Source organism: Salarias fasciatus, chromosome 16 (genome assembly GCF_902148845.1).
Source record: "Salarias fasciatus chromosome 16, fSalaFa1.1, whole genome shotgun sequence".
Classification (NCBI taxonomy): domain Eukaryota; kingdom Metazoa; phylum Chordata; class Actinopteri; order Blenniiformes; family Blenniidae; genus Salarias; species Salarias fasciatus.
The window spans coordinates 24189368-24207794 of record NC_043760.1 but is presented as its reverse complement, the minus strand read 5'-3'; the positions used below and the strand labels follow the sequence as shown (position 1 = coordinate 24207794).

The 18427-nt window shown below is 44.4% G+C and overlaps 1 protein-coding gene across 4 annotated transcripts in view; it reads left to right on the top strand.

Annotated features, from left to right (window-relative positions):
- The first annotated feature begins 9644 nt into the window (after window positions 1-9644).
- The window catches only part of LOC115402820 (FERM, ARHGEF and pleckstrin domain-containing protein 1), a 46673-nt gene continuing 37890 nt past the window's right edge, over window positions 9645-18427 (top strand). For all 4 annotated transcript variants that reach the window (XM_030111395.1, XM_030111393.1, XM_030111394.1 and 1 more), the window contains exons 1-2: window positions 9645-9906; window positions 13352-13558. In XM_030111395.1, the coding sequence (XP_029967255.1) occupies window positions 13379-13558 (180 nt within the window). In that variant the 5' untranslated portion in view covers window positions 9645-9906; window positions 13352-13378. The remainder of the gene's footprint in view (window positions 9907-13351; window positions 13559-18427) is intronic.

Below are 18427 nucleotides of genomic sequence, written 5' to 3'. Positions count from 1 at the left end.
CTGCGGCTGCCAGGCTTCAATGAAACAAAGTGAATGGATGGACGCACTCAAAGTAACGCTGCTTTATGGGGTTTTTTGGTGCCCTTTTGGCTGCTTTCCTCTGTGTGGAGTCCACTTGAAACGTTAACACGACAGGCAGAAAAACATATTTCCTTTTTTTCACTAAGACTTTAGCTTAATCTCTCACAAAATCTCTAACAAACGAATGCTTTAATCAACTTTGAGCTCTGAAATGACACTTTTAAAGTGATATTTTGGCTTTTTGGAATGTAAAAACTAAAGTAAAATGGCAGTAGACAGACCGATGAATGAATGTGTTAAAAAAAATCACAGTGTTGTTAGATTAGCTCTGAGATTTACATATTCTTTCAGATGTCAGATTTTCTGTTTGTGGTCCACTTATCAGTACTTTTTAAAAGCAAATTGACAAAGTGCTCAACATTGGGGAAAAAAATCAAAATATTTAAAACATTAGAAAATTGAGAAAATTAGAATATAGTTTATTTTTCAGAAAAAACACTTAAAAAATGTTTTCAAAGGAGATTTTAAAGAGCGAATTGCTGCAGGTAGATGCTGCAACAGACAAGTCTTTGGTGATTTTTGAGTAGTACGAGTAGAGAAAGGCCCTTTTGATTGAGTCAGATCTGGGTGTGGAGAAAAACTTTTGTATCCCAGACATTTCCCAGCATTAGATCAATAATCTCTTTGAATTACAGGGACGTCCAGAGTTAATTGACATGCAACTGTTCCCTGAAGAGAAGTCAAACGACTTTGAAGAGAAACAGCCACATATGACCGTGAAGGCCTATAACGTTTAAAATAATCAGTTTTAAACAAATTCAGCCGCAAAGACCCTCTAATTTACTTTAAATAAGAGAAAGGGTGGTTGGCTAACAAGTAAACCGGCCATAAAGAGACCAAATCAGCTGCAATGAGTCACAAAGCAATCACAGTGAAGGTAAATAAACAGAAATAGATAATGCAGTATTGGTACTCTCAGACTGTTCTGTAATCACAGCTACGCTACAAAAGCTGTTCCTAACTGACAGTTTCTTTTTGGTGAGGTACAAGGCTTCCAGATTAGAACAAGGTGCCTGAACATTGCTGCATGTGCATTTTCCCAGCCGGACATATAGACGGTATAGATTTTATGGCTCTGTCGGGTCCACCAGGGTTTCTTAAAGGCCAATTGTGATCTGAATATGTCCGTTACTGCAGACGGCTGTGTGTGATACCAGTGACCTCTCTGCCCTTTCTCTGAAAATGTGGCATACTTTGAAAAATATCGGTGTGGTACACACTTCTAATTTGCTCATCAATCAGGGAGAATCGTTATCCCGGCATCTCAGGCAGTGGGTAATGATCTGTAAGTAAAGCCTGCACATAAGATAAATTAGTTTATATGCGAGCATCAGGCAACTTCAGCTCTATTTCGACTCGAGGGATATTTAACAGTGGCTTTCTTTTTGTTAAAAAAAAAAAAAAATTCTTGGATTTTGCTCCATCCATGGAGAGAGACAGTTTAAGAACTGTTCAGTGATCATCTGGAGGATAAAGGTTGAAGGTGAAAGAGCAAAGTGAAAATCTGACTGACATGATTTCATTGTTCCTTCAGTCGGATATTTATTTATGTGTGCATATCTGTTCACGATGTTAAGAGAACATTTAAAATGCTTTTATATTTTTCTAAAGTGAACTAAACTAAATGTGGGGGAGACTTTCTGAAAGCTGTGTGGGTGTTTAGATTTACATTCTCTTTGCCCTCGACGCTGCACTCTGCTTTTAGTTTGAGTTTTCACTGATCTTCTGATGACCTTGATCAAGTGTTTCTGAGCCTTGTATAGATCAACAAGGAATCCTCAATGCAGAAATACAAAAAAAAAAGTTTTTGGGGCGACTTTCTCTCGGTTTTGTTTGTATTTTGACTCAGAGATTAGGAAAGGGTCTAGTGTATACAGTATGTATTGAGCATTTATATGAACAAAAGTGGACTGCTGGCTGCAGAAAGATGACTTTATAAATGTCTGGTCCTGCTTTCAGAGGCAGATATCCTCTCAGGTAATATTTTCCTTGCAACTAATTTTAAAGATTGTTTTGACTGATGCAGTATGAGAGCAACCTCATGGGGAAAACACTCCTTAATGAATGTGTGCCTGATTCTTCTCTACATCCACCTTCAGCCACCTGATCTGGGGAGCGAGTCCAGAGCGTTTTGTGGTCTGTTGGAGCCGCCGTGGTGCTTTATCCAGCCTGATGAGACGGGGTGGGGGGGGCCGAGGGCTGCAGGAACCTGATGGTGTTGGGTCTCGGTGGGGTTCATTAGGAGTGAGAAACCCCCGTGGCATCGCTCACTCTTTAGCAGCGTCGTTAGGAGCGCAATATCCTTGGCTGTCCAAAGAAAGAGGTTTAACGAGAATGGATTACTGAATGCAACGCGGAAAAAATCTCCCTAATAACTGCTGTTCCACCTCATCTCTTGGACTCCAGGCCGCCTTCTCCTCCAGTCCTGGCGGAGACAGAGCGTCACTTTCAAGGAATGCGAGACAGCATCACAACAAGCTGGATTCTCAGCAGGAAACGGGTTGGAAAATAAAAATAAAACCAGCCTGGGAACAAGCCCCTGCGTCTCACGGCGTAGGTGTATGAACCGAGGAGGCGCTGAGTCACGCTCACCTGTTCCCAGCTGTCTTTTAGTCGAGGGGGGGGGATTCAGAGGCACAGACAGCGCAGCTGTGACACAACACGCCATGCTCGTCCCAACTGAGATCCTCCACATCAGTATGTCAAATGTCAAGACGACGTGGGGAAGCTGCATGAGTCACGCCGCCGCCGACACCTTCCACATCGGCCCCCGGGCCGCGGCGCCGTCTCTGGGATATCTGAAAGGCCGTGTCGGCCCCGTCCTCTCTGACTCCAGGGCACACAAGTTCAAGGGACTCCTATGAGGAGGAGGAGTGGGACACCCCTGCTCGCTCAGCACTGTGGAGCGTTAAGGAGATTCCAACGCACAGCCCAAACAAAAGAGTCTTTAAATTGCTTTAATCCTCTCATTGATCAGTGGAGCATTAAAGTCTCAATGTGGTCCAGACGAATGTGTGGAAGTTCCACTTTTTGTTCCTGTGCGCCACACAGAGGGATTCTGGAAATCAAACCGACTGATGTAAAAAGAAGAAACTGTGCTTTAAGACAGAAACATCCCTGCTTTCCAGCTGTCATGCTGCACAGCAGCATCCTGTAAGATCTGTTCAAGCGGTGGATGCTTGATGTATTTTCCGAGTGTGATGACGATACGTATTGTTGCACTGAGATTCGACACCGCCACTGCACAGAGCCAGCCCGTCTCCAGCCCATGCTCTCGGCCCCTCCTCTGATGTTTCAAAGCTTTTTGTACTGGGAACATTGTTGACTTGCAGGAGGGGGAAGATGGAGAAAACAAGCCGTGGTCGGACCCTCACAGGGTCTAATAACTGGGTGTCATGGCAACCAGATGGTAACACACGAGTTGTCGATTTCACAGCCTAATTTGCCGCTGTTACAGAGGAGTGTGTGTAGGGGATGATCCAAACAACCCCCCCACAAAAATAAAACAAAAACAAAAAAAAAACATGTTTGTCACCAGTAACGGACTTTGATGTTTACTGAATTAGTGACTGGAATTGGTAACTTCGGTTTCTCTTCTACATCAGTTCAAATCCTACAATACTAAGTGAAAGTTGCCACCGGATATATGATTAACCGGTCATGTATGTATTAAGAATTAAAACAGTGACACCATATTTAATCATACACATTACACCACTACAAGAGGCAGCGTAGCCATTACGAAATAAACATAAATGTATTTAGGTACTATTGGCAAATAAGACATTCTGAAGTGGTATTTAATAGGGCAACGGGGTCGTATGACCTCTTTTACAGAAACCCAGTGAAAATGCATCTCAGTAATTTTGTTTTTAAAATGTAGGAACATTATATAGGATTCAAATGCAATAGTCTTTAAATGTTGTTTGTCATACATGGTCATGAGTTTCAAGTCTTGTACAAATATTGTAAAGTTAAGTTCATGTAAGCTTGAAATCACCCATTCTCAGTGTCCACTTCATCCAAACTGAGGTTTGTCTTTATCTGTAAGGTTGAGTGAAAAAGTAATTCTCTTTATAATGACTTTGTTTTGTATTTTATCTTTTTGGTAGCTCTCAGATTTCCAGAGAAGAGTGTTTTCATCAGGTTGATGGTTTCCTTTCCTGATTTCTCCAGGAAACATCAGTCCACTTCACTACACCCCCAGACAGGCCCGCTACACACTGACCCAGTTGTGTATTCGTCACAATTCGTCAGATGCATTTACCGTGGCGGTGTAGTGGTTTGCACTGTTGCATCACGAGGAATCTGCCATCAGTTCAAGTATTGGCTTTGGGCTCTTTTCCTCATTTGGATCAGCCTGTATTGAACGAGCGGCTCTCCGGAGGTGCAGTAAAGCCATCGAGGAAGCGGCTCTCAGGTTCATGTGAAACGTCTCTGATGGACACTCCTGTTTTGTTGCTCTTGTCTCTCGACAGTCGGGGTGAATTTGTTCTCGCAGACTCCAGAGGCAGAGTATATACCATCTGTCTCTGCTGTGTAGTCAGCTGAAGCTGAAGTATTTAAACACTAATTACACGGATTTATACAACAGCTGAAGGATTTCTAGCTGTGGTACGAGATTACTTCTTCGACAAATAGAGGGAAGAAGCACAGCAATGATGCCTGTACTGATAAACAAGGTCTAGGTTAAAAATAGCGTTACATAAAGTATAGAAAGTTTAGAATATGCATTGAGAAAACATATTTGTGCCCTAATTTAGTCAAACGGGAATCTAAGCAGTGTAACCCCGCCGTCTTTACACTCTCGGTGACAGTGGGAAGAGCAGCTTGTCTCTGCCCGTTCCCTGTTTTTCCTTAAATAGAACATGTGATGCGGCTCCCCCCTGCTGCTTTCTGTCTCTTGTGGAGGTGGAGACCTCGGCAGGAGCTCTACGATGCTCGTGTGTAGAGGAGGGGGCCTCGACGCTCTCTGCACAAAACAGATTCCCTCCTTCAGCTTGATGAGCTGCAACACTTCCTATACAGTGCTTTCCACCTAACATCATTTGTATGGCCAAACACTGTCAAGCAGGCTTCCTGGAAAGACACCAGAATGTAAAGCGTCTGAGGCTGGACGTTATTACTGCACCTGCTGTCAAAAACTGCAATTTCAGAAATCCTGCAGAAGTGTTTCACTTCCTAATTAGTGAGGAAATGTTTAAGTCTGAAATCAATAGGCTGTAAATTAATGTTTGTTTGGTTGTAATTTACACAGCGTGACACAATATGGAAGCACAATAACGGTGCTGTGTACTCTATATATTTTAGAGAGCCGTTTTTCAACAGACAAATCAAATTAATTTCCATGCTCGGGTTCTGCAGGCAAAGCGTTTTGATGAGAGGGAATAATTTAATGCTTTTGAATCCTGCAACTATTTTCTGTCTTGTTCTGGAACCATTAAGGAGAAATAGGTCTTATAGGAGCTGTAGTGTACACTTTTAGAGTGCAGACTAATCAGTGATGTAATTCATCCAACACGAAAATAAACACAAATGTGGCTGATTTATTAGGAAATCTTCTGCCATAAAGCTTGACATAAGTTGAAATCAAATTTGCCCAATTCAGTCGTGACCTTGTCATGTTATTAGACGGTTCGCTGTCCTGTGAAGTGTTACAGTGTTGCTTCATTCTCTTCACTGGAAGAACAAAACTGAGTGCAGCTTTCTTTGTGGAGATTCCATGTTCTCCCTGTTTGAGGCTAACTGGTCAGTCTAAAAGTTTGAATGTGAGTCTTTCACTGTCTGGTGACGGACTGCTGGCTGGTGGCTTCTCCAAGATGAATCTAGAAATCTATCAACTTCAGTTTCGATCTATGGAACAAGGCGCAGAAGAGGAATGGGTGATTTTTAATGAACTAGAAATATAAACAGATATTTTGTTTTCCATTTGGAAAAGTATTGGTATTTAAGGCAATGGTGCACTTTATGTATAGAAACTTTGTTTAACTAAAGTATATATGTTATTCAGAATAAATACAGAAATTGATTCAATTTTGAAATCCCCTCTGTGACATTTAATGTCAATATGCGCTCTGAGCTTTTCGGTATCCTGTCTTTTTTCATTTACTTTGTAACAGAAGTGTGTCTCTGTAACAACAAAAACAATCATTTAACGTGCATACTGTCCAGAAGTGTTCCTGATTTGTAGTTTGGGGTTAAAATTATCACTCAAAACATCAGAATCCCTTCAAAAGACAGATTCTAGAGATTGTTGACACTTAAGCACTGAGCTCAGGAAGAACAATTTACAGTATCTGAACAATCAACTTTTACCTTATAAATGTGCTCTCTGTTCCATCATGTGTATCTAGTGACATCAAAAGTTGCTACAACTAATATAAATATTTTTTACCCACCTTGCTGTTGTAACGGCAACGATCCAGACAACATGTCTTCTCTCAGAGGCTGGGAGTCTGAGGTGAAGACACACGTGGGTCTTCAGAGTCAAAACTGTTTTGTTTTCATTGCTCTTGACATGCTGGTTGCAGTGCATTGGCTAAAACACCAAGACACTGTGACCTTTATTCTGGCCTAACAGAACATAATGTTGCTGGGCTGAATGTCTCACTAAACAAAAGGTTAAACATGGACAAAACCAAAAAGACCGAAAGACAGATGCTTTAGTGAAATTTTCAGCAAAGTTTTATTAAACAAGGATAAGCAAGGGCGGTATTCAAGTTGGAGAGGCAGAACAGAAGAGCTTCAGACCTGACGGTTCACAGGTGTGTCTGACCTGGGCAGAGGGAGAGGAAGAAAATCAGGCCTTCTCCAGAGAGCCGAGCCAGGTGACGTAATGTTACTCAGTGGAAAGTCATTAAAAACATGGAACCACATCTTGCCTGCTTACATAACTCATTTCAAACGCCTCTGATCTGTTTTCGCTTTCTCTCTGCAGCTCTTTCTCATTTTCACGCTCTCACTGAAACCTTCCAACACGTTGCCTCCAGAGGACCTCCAGCGCTGCCAGAGCGCCACAAGTGTGATTTCTCCGTCTTTGGTCCCACGACACCAAAGCGTAGGAGACTTCCCCTCCTGCCAGCGAGAAGGTGGGCGGGAAGCAGACATGAAATAGAGACAAGATAGAGGTCCCTGTTTAATTCTTCCACCACACTGCTTGTCTTTAATCTCGGTTCCTTGCATGCATGTACATAATATGATGGAGTGGGTGATGTGAGGGGAGCAGTCGAAGCCAAAGGCCCGAGGCTGCGCTCGGAGAAAAAAACAATGAAAAAAGAGAGAGGGGGTGAAGTGATTGCATAATGTTGGCTGATTGTTTCAAAATTAACCCAATAATTCTAAGCAATTTTGTTGTGAGAAGCTGAGAACTGGCATGTCGGTTGTAGACTTACATTTAAAGATCCTACTAACAAGTCAATCATTCATTACTATTCAGTCTGGGACTTTGAACCAGTTTCTTCAAAGCAACTAAAAGAACCACAAGGAAGCACAAAGCAACTAAAAAGACCAACATAAAAAAGAAAAGAAAAACCCATTCAAACATAAAGGGATGAACAACAGCAAGAATCTCCCTGAAAATACATGTCATGTGACATAGTCTTGCCGAAAAGGATCTGTGTAGAGTTTGCATGTTCTCTTTCTGCGTGGGGTTTTCTCTGAGTAATCTGGGTTCCTACATGTGAAAAAAAGAACAAGAGTGAACATCTCTGTGTTTTCCCTGCAATGGACTGACGAGACGACCTGCCCAGTGTCTGTCCCTGCCTGTTCCATCTGCTGGCTCCAGATGGGCTCCAGCGCAAAGCTGGAGAGATGGACGCCACTTCAAACCAGCTGCAAACAGATGAAATGAGGCAAACAAAAGAAGCATCTCGATGATAAACATTAAAGAAATCACTCTAAGTGAAGATGGGGATGCAAAATGATCGCAATAAGTAAAAGAAATAGTGAAATGTGTCCAGAAGTCTAACTTCTTATATGTTGTGTTTTTTTAACTTTGGTGTTCAAATAAAATATTTCTGGACCGAGCTGTGAATTATCTGATCTTTGGGATTATTTGTACAGTCTCGAGAGTGTTTTCAAACAGCATCAGTCCCTACACTCATCACTTTTATTATTCTGTCAAACAATCCACCGGTTGATTAGCAATGCAGATTTCCTGCTGGATGCTGTATAGATGGAATAAATTATGCGCTTGGACATGTAGTCTGTGTGTTTGGGCAGCAAAAACTGCACAATCATGCCAAGTTATTGTCACTGGCTTCCTCTGTTGTCGTTTCTCCAGCTTGAGCTGGTTTTTGAGTTGTTTTTTTCAGCAGAGTCTTTCCCAGTTACACACGAGGTCAATGGGGTATTCAAATAATAGAATTTAACATGCAATTATAAGCTTTGACTATTCAAAACACTGCAGAGTTCAAGAGATATTTGCTTGTCACTCATGTTTCACTGCAAACCGAAGCACCCTCCAGTGGGCTCTGACTAAACTGCTGCTATGGCAGCTTAACATGAATGGAGTGTCTTTTCACTTGTGCAAAACAAAGAATGTGCTGTGATGATAAGGAATGCTGTCTGGCTGATCCTGACCTCTGTCCCTGAATCCGTGCCTTTTTTTTTCTGAAATAATACAACTGTTGTGCACATGGCACACACAACCTGGAGGAAAAGGAGTTTAAGTCAGTGCCAACTCTTTAAGAATTGGTTTCAGTGCATGCAGACAATAATCTAATAAAATGGAATAGAGTAGAACCATTACATTGCTGAACAACCTGCGGCATTGCATATTTGCTCAATAACAGCAAAGAAAAGGAACCTTTGCAGATATTTTTTCTTAAATAATTTCAATACATGTTATCAGTGGTGGAGAGGGACTGAAAGTTTGTTCTTCAGTAAAACTGTCGTTACATTGCATGTATTGTAAACTAGGACAAATAGAAGTACATAAAAGTAACTAATGCAAACATACCAGCTGTTCTTTTTTCATCCAATCTCAATTTAATTTTCAATAGCATATTTTCAAATCAAGTTACATGTGTGGGATATCTATGTTAAAAGCATGTTTCTCAGCAAAAAAAATAAAAAATGAAAGTGTCTGACATGCCATCAGTCCATGTTTTATATCAGAGCCCAGCTGTGCCTGCAAGGCACTGAAGAGGTCACCAGTCCAGCACAGGGCTCACACATATGTCCTTGATCCCCCAGGGCTTTCAAACATAAGGCTCTTGGACTAAAACCAGCCCGCAAACTCACCAAGCTATTTTTTTTTTTTTTTTTTTTTTTTTGGGGGGGGGGGCCATTTCACTGTAATTTGCATAATTAAAATTGGCTTTATGTTGACACTGCAGTCATTTTTCGTACTAATTGTTTGACATTCGAAAAATGTTATTATTATTATTATTATTATTATTATTATTATTATTATTATTATTCACTTCTCCTTTGACAGCCCCCCCCCTTCCTGGACGGCGCAGTTCCAGCCGCGGCCTGTAGATGGTGCTGTTGCTCCTCGGTGTGTCGGGGCAGGAGGCGGAGGCGCAGCGCCTCCTTCATTGTCTGAGTGAAGGCACCGGGAGTGGATCCGCCGCCCGCTCCGATGTAATCCCTCTCTCTCCCCGATCCCTCGCTCAGTCGTCCGCCATGGCGACCGCCGGAAGCCGCCGCCTCCTCCTCCTCCTCGGTGCGAGCCGCCTTTAAAAAAAAAAAAAAAAAAAAAAAAAACTCCCCACGGGACTCGCTTCCTTCCCCACGCCGGCTGGACGTGGATGTGATTCCCCTTCTCCTCTCAGCTGGGACACACTTTGGCGCGGACGAGGCTGCGTTCGGAGCGTCGGGGTAAGAATCTCACTCAGTGTGCTCTTGAGGGAAGTGATTCAACTTGTTTGAGGAGATTAGGGTTAAGTCTCGGGACTGCCTCTCCCGTGTTGTTCTGTGATCCCGTGGATTCCTATCTGGGGAAATAACTCCGATCGTGCGTGACAAGGCTGATATGCGGGGCTGGAAAGAGGTCTCTCGTCCTGCAGTGTGGGTTGCATTGCACAGAAACACCTCAGCTGCGTGGATGTGTGCAGGATCTGCAGTCACACGGCTCTCCCTGCTGTAGCAGAATGATTCATGCACCTCTGTCACATTCAGATGGAGAAAATGTCTTCTTCCTCTTTTTTTTTTTTTTTTTTAAAGCCACTTGAGTTTGCAGAGAGCATGTCCAGGTGAGTCCAGGCGGTGCATTAATGTCACATCTTCTGTACCGGCTGATAATGTCCTGAGGATTACTCCAGTCTGCTCTATTAACCTACATTACATTTGCGGTGTGAACACACTACCAGGCCGGCTGAGGAGGGAAAGACCTCGGAGAGCCCCGCTTCACCATTTTCTACCCTTTTCCATTCAGCCCATCATGCAAAAGGCTCTGGTTACAGCATGTATGGATCCTGTTGTGTGTGTGTGTGTGGGGCAGTCTTTTCACTTAATGAACACATGTCTCATTGCCAGCAACACAGTGGGAACTTAAAGCAATTTATGCAATGGCAGCCACACCCAGGTATCAGTGACTGTTGCAGAACAGAGGAAATTGAGCTCCCTCTCCTTTTCTTTTCTTTCTTTTTTTTTTTGTGTGTGTGAAGAGCTTCTCACAGGTAGACAGCTGGCCTTATCTGCCTCAGCCTCTGGCCATTCAGCTGTCACTAAAGGATTCCAGCTGCGGCCTGGCGGACTTCACTGAGGGGCCCCTTGTGTGTCCGAGCACACAGTGGAGCCACTGTTCGAGCCCCGCACGGCGTGTAAGCCAGCAGTCACAGCTCCACATTACACACTTGTGGGGAATTTCAAGCAAACAAGTTCAAAGACAAGGTGGTTTACCCTGAGAAACACTCGGGGATCTGTAAACGACCTTCTGGGTTTGGGGCGCCAGGGGGGACCGGGCTCCTTGTCACACTTGGCCCCGGGAACAATCTGCCATCTGTACAGCCGGTGCCTGGTCTGCGTGTTTGCGTGGCCGTGAGTTACGTATTGAGAGCGGCGCACAGATCTGGACTCAGGACCGGTTGATTCATGGTTCCCAGAGGGTGGGACGCGTACGTGTTGGCTGAAATAATCACTGTCTCCTCTTTCACCGCGCTCCGGTTCTCTGGCGCTGTGTTTGAATAGTGTCTGGTTACGTGGCGTGCATGTGCGGGTCATGCAAGCCGTGAATTCGCAGACTCGGCGTGAGACACTTGCCAATAATCGAGGCGAGAGCCCAATGAGTGACGCCGCCGCCGCCGCCGGGATCAAGTGTCGCAAACGACCGGGGCTTCCATTGAGAAACGAGCCCGTCTCCATTCACGCCCCCGGTGACAGTGTGAGGTCTGGTTCCCATCAGCCCACGGGAGTGTTGCACTTTAGCTGGAGAACACCAACATCTCACACACACACACCCCTGCTCTGTGTTGACAGCGCACAGACGTGCAAATTATGCTACATGCTCTGGAAATTAACTGGTTCAAGCTCAGTGGCATTTCACCCACTCTGACCCTATTTGTCTCCAGTTGGCCTTTCCGTGCTGAGTTTGCCTGTTCTACCTGTGCATGGGTGGGATTCCTCGGATTTCCTCACACAGTCTAAAAACATGTGTGGCTGGAGGGTAGGAGTTTAGGGAAGACAGTCTGCAGGGTTTCAGTGTTTCTCTCTTCAGCGTCAAGTGAACGGTCATCAGGCAGAAGGGAGTGTGTCCTCTGTCCTTGGCCTATATTCCTCTCACACTCTTCTGGATTACATTATGCACTCCTCTTGAAATGCCTTATTCAGCTTTCAGGTTAAACTTGGCAGCAGCCGCTCACCTCTGCGGCGGCTGAACAACTGCCCAGCGGCCCCGGCGCTCTGGCGAGGTCTCAGGATGACTTCAGCCTGCAGGAATGTTCAATGAAGAGAGCGTTAGGCAGGACAGCGGGGCTGTGGAGGGCTGTCAAGCTGGAACACATGAGTCTGCCACTTTTTCCAAACACAGATTCACCAAACGCCATCAGGGAGAAATGCCAGACGAGTGACACTGCAGAATGTTCCAGATCCTCATTTCTTTCACCTTTTCATTCCAAAACCGTCATTTATATTTTTAAATCATCATTACGTGTCACTATTTCGTTATGTTTTAATCCTATGCTGGGGTTGTAAGGAGCTCTCACACCATACTGGAAGTGTAGAAAACACCCCAGATCAGAGACCTTTTAACCGTGAAATGAAAATACTCAAGAACGCTGAGTGGCACGTTGCATGCCTGCTCCACAAACTGGGGAGTGAAGCTGCGGCCCTGCAGTCTGTCGGTGGACGTTGTGCAGGCTCAAACAGTCCGGAGATGATCCCCATCAGCAGTGTGCTTCCAGAGAGTCTGCAGTCAGTCCAACATTTAAATTTTAAAATGCAGAATAGCTTTCTGTCTTGTTTCTCAAACTATTTCAATCATTTATGGATTCCATTTTTGCATTTCTTGAACGTTACTATTCACTTGGTATTAAATTTGAATAATTTAGATGCTGAACAGCTTTTATATTCCTGCACAAATCTTTAATACACCACATCTATATCTTCACCAGTACCTAGAGTGTTTCCTTCTTGATTTGTATCAATTTATACTTAAATTTTTTTTTACATTTGACATATTAAAATTAGTTGAATTTGTTTGTTTAAATCGCACAACAGAGGGTATATACCTGGTTAGTTTGCCTTGTGTTAGGAATCACAGTTAATTTATCCTAAACTCAGTTTTGTACTACCCTTCATCCAGCTTTCTCTACAGTCATAGCTCATTTAGTTCACATTTCCTGCAGCACGTTTACCTTGCTGTGAGAATACATGTTTCTGTTGTGTGTTGCCCAATGCCTCGTTTTACCGGTTTCGCCACGTTCTGAATCAATTGCCATTGTATCGACTCTTTGATTTTGCGCCCTGGCTTTCCTGATTCATTTGTCAAATCAAATTAGGTCTGCTTGATCTGTGCACGGAAATCAAGAACCTGCCTGCTCGGGTCTCTGCATTTCTTTTTAAACTGTAAATAGGACTCCCACAGGCAACAATTATCAGCCATTAGCGGCGAGTGCAAATACTGCACTTGCAATTACTGTGTTAGTGTGACATGGAGGCTTGTGCGGCCCGTCCTCTGGGTCATGCTGCTGCAGTCATTGATTGCGCCGCGTTGCACGGAGACTGGATGCATTTCTCAACTTTTAATAGGTGTCTTTGTGCCGGTGAATGAGGGCGGAAAAACGCTTTTGTGTCGCTGACTTCTCTGTCTGGGCTCCGGTTTCAGGCTGAGCAGTGAGCAGTGCAGCGCACCATGGCGGAGCCGGACCCGGAGCCAATGTCCTCCGGAGCGGGGCAGCGCCTCGGGGCCCCGGAGACTCTTGGCATCAGTACACTGGACCCGGGGCACAGACCCCCGGCCATGCCCCCCGGACGGCACGTCACCATCAGGGTCCGCATGCTGGACGACACCGAGGAGCTCTTCGACATCTCGGTGAGTGTTTGCTGATGGGAATTCGAATGTGGGAACGGCCAAGAAGCATTTCCCATTTTTATCGCGGCAGCAGTGGTCTGGTAACAGGTTGGCATGGCAACTGCATGTTGAACGCATGGATGAAGCAGGAGGGATCATTTTTGTGATGTCAGGGCTCTTCCAATTTATTGTGGTAAATAATTTGTCTGCAATGCTTCCCCAGCCTCCGTACCGTCTCCCGTCTCCATTACAGCACATTTATTCTTCCTCTGTGCCCTCTTCAGTCTTCAGGATATTGTAGAGAGGGATATTGAGTCTATTTTCTACAATGGTGTGTAGATAATGAGTGAATACTACGAGTGTTTTCTTAGAAATGTAGAGGAAGTCGGCAAAAATACACACAACCAACATTATGTCTTTTTTTTTTTTTTTTTTTTTTTTTTTTTGAAGCGCTGCCATTTGGATTCCATTCATGATTTCAGGATTTAGAGGATTAACTTTCTCATCACACCGATCTAAAGTTAGACACTTAAGTCTAAGCCGTTTGTGCAGATTACATGAATGTTGAGCTGAAATTAGACGCTGATTGTGAATTGTTTGCTGGAAATAGTCATGGAGTTTGCAAAATTTAAAAAACAAAGCACAAAACAACCAAAAAAAGAACCTGAAAAACAGAACACAGAGATGTAGAAGCACTAAGCTTTACAGACGTCAGTCCAACTTCTTTAAAGTCAATCAGCCTGCTGCTCTAAATACTCAAGTCAACAAATGTAATCCACAACTGAAAATAGTCCTCAATCGATCTATTAGTTACTGTTTAACCCTTTTGTTCCTGTAGTCACTGAAATAGTAACTCTTTAACATTTGTGATATACAGAACATTCAGTAAGTGAAAGAAAGCTTGAAAATAATAGAGCTTTGCAAACATCCAAACATGGTATTGAGAGTGAAAGTTATTTTAGAAAAGGGGCAAAATTACTCGCTTGGCTCATTTGTTCACAGTTCTCCTGCCATGAAATCAAAAAATAATTCCCATCATCCTCGTTTCAAGATGGTTCTTGTCAAAAGCTACTGTGTATAACTGATCCAGGAAGTAACTTTGCTATTCAAAGGAAGACCCCTTGCTGGTTTTTGTGTTTTTTTTTCTAGGTAGAAGAAGGCGTGTTTTTTTCCCCCAGCATTCCCCTGAGCGTCTCTTCTCAGATGTTGATTTTATGGCAGCAACACGGGGTTGGGTCAGTGAAAACACTGTTATTTGTCTCGGGATAAAATAGAAGAACTATCTGCAACCACGAGTGTCTCCAGCCCAAAACAAGATGCGCAGATAGAGAGAAGCGCGGTGCGGAAGTGATGACGGGAAGCAGATAGGGCTGCAGTCAGAGGACCTGTTTAATGTGAGTGAATGGCGCTTTTTGCTCGAGAGCCGCTGAGCTTAACTGACAGCCACGGAGTGTGCGGTGCGAGCTGGACGTGTCCTTCTGGCTCTTTCCCAAGGCAGTATGGGTAAACACTGTCCCTAAGGCGCTCCCTGTGCATGACTGCTAATCTTTCTACTGGTATCATGTGTTGTGCTTAATACTCCAGGCTCCCAAGATTCTCACAGTTAAATCCTTTTTTAATTGTCCTCATCTAAAGCACGTTTTTTGTTGTGTACATAAGGTTAGACGAGGCATTAAAGCCTTGCGATTGTTTCAATAGAGGGGATTCTTGGTGCTGTTCTGCTTGACTTGGATCTTTTCTAACGCTGGAGCGTTGAGTTTACCGACGCTGCCCCCCTTTTAAAATGGAATATCATCCACGCAGGTGAGGACGGGGGGGTTTTATACAGCCTGCTCTGAGCCTCGTAATCTTTAAAAACCTGCAGCGGAGCTCCGCTCTCCAAGGTAATATCAACCTCGGAGTTTAGTCGGCTCACATTAGGTTTTTATGGAGTTTTACTGTCCCAAAGTAGCGCTTAACCAAACTCTGTCCTCCAAAGAATACACCCCGACACTTTAGATTCTGAGACATGAAACATGGCACATTAGACGGCAGCTTTGGTTTAGCGTCTCTTTCGCAGTCTGAATCATCCTCTTGCTTCTGTTTTCTGTCAGTTTAATGCACCCATGCAGAGATTACAAAACTCTCTCCCCCTCTCTCTCTTTCTCTTCTCCACAGTGAGGTTTTGGGCTCTGTTTGAACAGATGTTGTACAGCAATAACATGCACCCATAGTCCGCTTCCTCCGCTCCTCGCAGGAGGAGCTGGAGGAGCCGGTAATGGTGTGGATGGGCTTAGCGACACCCTCTTTTCACAGGGGCAGGTTTAAAAATAAGAAAGTTAAAAAAAAAAAAAAAAAAAGGTGAAGATGGAACTAACAAAAGGCAGCAGGCAGCTTTATTCATGCTGAAATGTTTTCTTTTTTTTACTGTAAGACACTGAAGATGGATGAAGGCTTCAGGTGTTGAGAACTCTGTATACATGTCACAGGGTTGCGCTTTGGCGGGTTCATCTCAGCAGGATCTCCGTTTTGTCGCACTCGGTTAACGTCCCAAAAAGTCCCAGCTCTCCTCCTCGGTCCAGACGTGTCGGACGTACGTCAGCCTGGTTCACATCCTTCCGCCCGTGTTAATGTCTCCCCTGCAGCACCGAGCGGGGCTAACCGGGCGGTCTACAGAACACGTTTGTCGGGCAATTATCGCGTCGGTTATTTCACAACACGAACGCTCGGCATGATTTCAGAGAGCGGCGGTTCATTCCAGGAGATTTCATAGTGACTCAGAGCGGGGATTCTCCGATCCTGTCTCTTCAGGAAAACATCAAACGTCTAACCTCTCCCTGTCACTGACACCCGGAGGTTTGGGTTCCTGCGTCCCGTGCTGGAGAGGGGTCGGTTTCCACCTCAGCAGGCAGAGTATCAGATGGTAGAGAAACAAAAAGGGGCCATGGAGCCATCTCCTGGGTCACATACCATGCTGTGGCCTACTTAGCACTCTGACTGCGAACACACTTGTGTTGATGCTGATGATGCCTGACCTCAAAAACATGGACAATCGGGGGACTGGCGCTGTTGATTTAAATCATGCTTGAGTGAAATATTGGTCTCCTTTTTCATTATATTTAACATTTAGTTTTTTCTCAGGGTGACTCTCGATATCTTTTTTTTTTTTTTTTTTTTTTGTGCTTGTGCGGAGTTAAATTGAGCAGGAAATCCAGTCTGCAGCCGTCAGTCTGCCTCATCCTCCTCAGGCCACCACGCCACTGACGCTGTCTGCTCTGAACTTCTGATGCTCGTGTTCCCTGAAGGCGGGTGGGAGAGACGCAGAAGTTTACCCGTGCAGACGCTGATTGTAGCGTGGATTGCGGGGTTAGGAGGTGGGGGATGGGAAGTTGAAGGCAGAGCAGAGGCGAGTGGGGGGGGGGCAGTCATACTCATTCCTATGAATGAAGGAGGCAGTCAGGCTCCATTTGCCAAATCTTACTGCCAGAATAATCAAGCACAGTCTTAAATTTAATACTGGCTTTAGCAGCTCAGGCATTCACCGTTACAAACTGAGACATGTAGACTTGTGTTGCATGACTACTTTGGTTCTTCTTGAGCTATAATGAGCTGACAGGGACTGCAGTCAGATTTCTCCAGTCTTTACAGTCATGGCGAAGTCCCTCTATAAGGCAACCATGCAGAGAAATCCTCCATTAATATTTCATCAACATTTTTCATTACATGGTCTTTCCATATGTCCATGTGGTATTTATACACAGAATAGAATAAGCCGGTTTATGGACACCCTCTGTGGCAGAGCAGAACTGCAAAATATCACTTTTACCTTTTCAGGTAATTGATCAATTTGAATTAATACACAGGCTGAGTTGTGGCAGTGAATTAATGGCTTCAGTTTGTGGCTGAAAGTCTCTGCTTTTGTACAGGCATCCCCAGAGGATGAGCAATACTGGTGATGCCCTGAATTTTTATTGACCTGAATGAGTGAGAATTTAAATGTTCAGTAAATGCTTTAGGACATTCTTTTGTTGCTGTTTTCATGAGATGAATCTGAGCCGTTCTACTCTATTCCCGTGTTCTTGTGTCGCCTGACATCTGACCGAATCTTGTCTTGAACTAGTAGGAAATGAGCGACACTGCCGGCAGCACCCTGCGCACTTTGGCATCCTGCTTGTAGTTAATTGTTAACATGAGAATCTCTAATTCGGAGCCTAGTGAACACGACTCGTGCTTCACATCGGCTTGGTGACGGCGTGACTGCGCGCTCCTGTTTCGCCCGGAGTGACGTGTTTGAGGACGACCCTGCACGGTCGGGCACAGCTGCAGACTCTTCGTCTTATTTGTGATTCACTGCTGAGCTGCGAGCCGTTGTGCCGGAGTGCAAAATGTTTTCGGGATGGCTCTTCTGAACGCAGCGTGGAGTAGGCGGGGAGCCTCGGAGTCGTATCTTGGGTGGTGTTGACGTGCTCAGCATCGGCTTTTGATCAAACACTTCAGGATACAAATCAGTGCATGAAAGTAAACACGGTTATTGGACGCCCCTCCCAGCTGCTCTGTCTTCATCTTGTATCTGATACTCCCTCGTCATGACTCCAATAGTTTTGTCTGCAGGTAGGACCGTCTCATCCTGATATCACACATGTCAGTGATTGACCCACTTGCTCGCAGTGGCTACAAGTTTGTGTGACAGGGTTTAATTAATCTCCCTCTGACAGGCTGCTCGCCCTGTCCGGGATCTCACCGCTTCACCTTGGCTGAATCCATAGTTTATCTCCGTCGTTTGTCATGTCCGAGCAGACAGAGGAAGGCTTTTAGGGAGATACCAGATAAAATCGTCTTAAATCTGCCACTGCCTCTGTTTTTTTTTTTTTTTTTTTTTGTCCTACTGGTTTATGCATGAACCAGCTATAT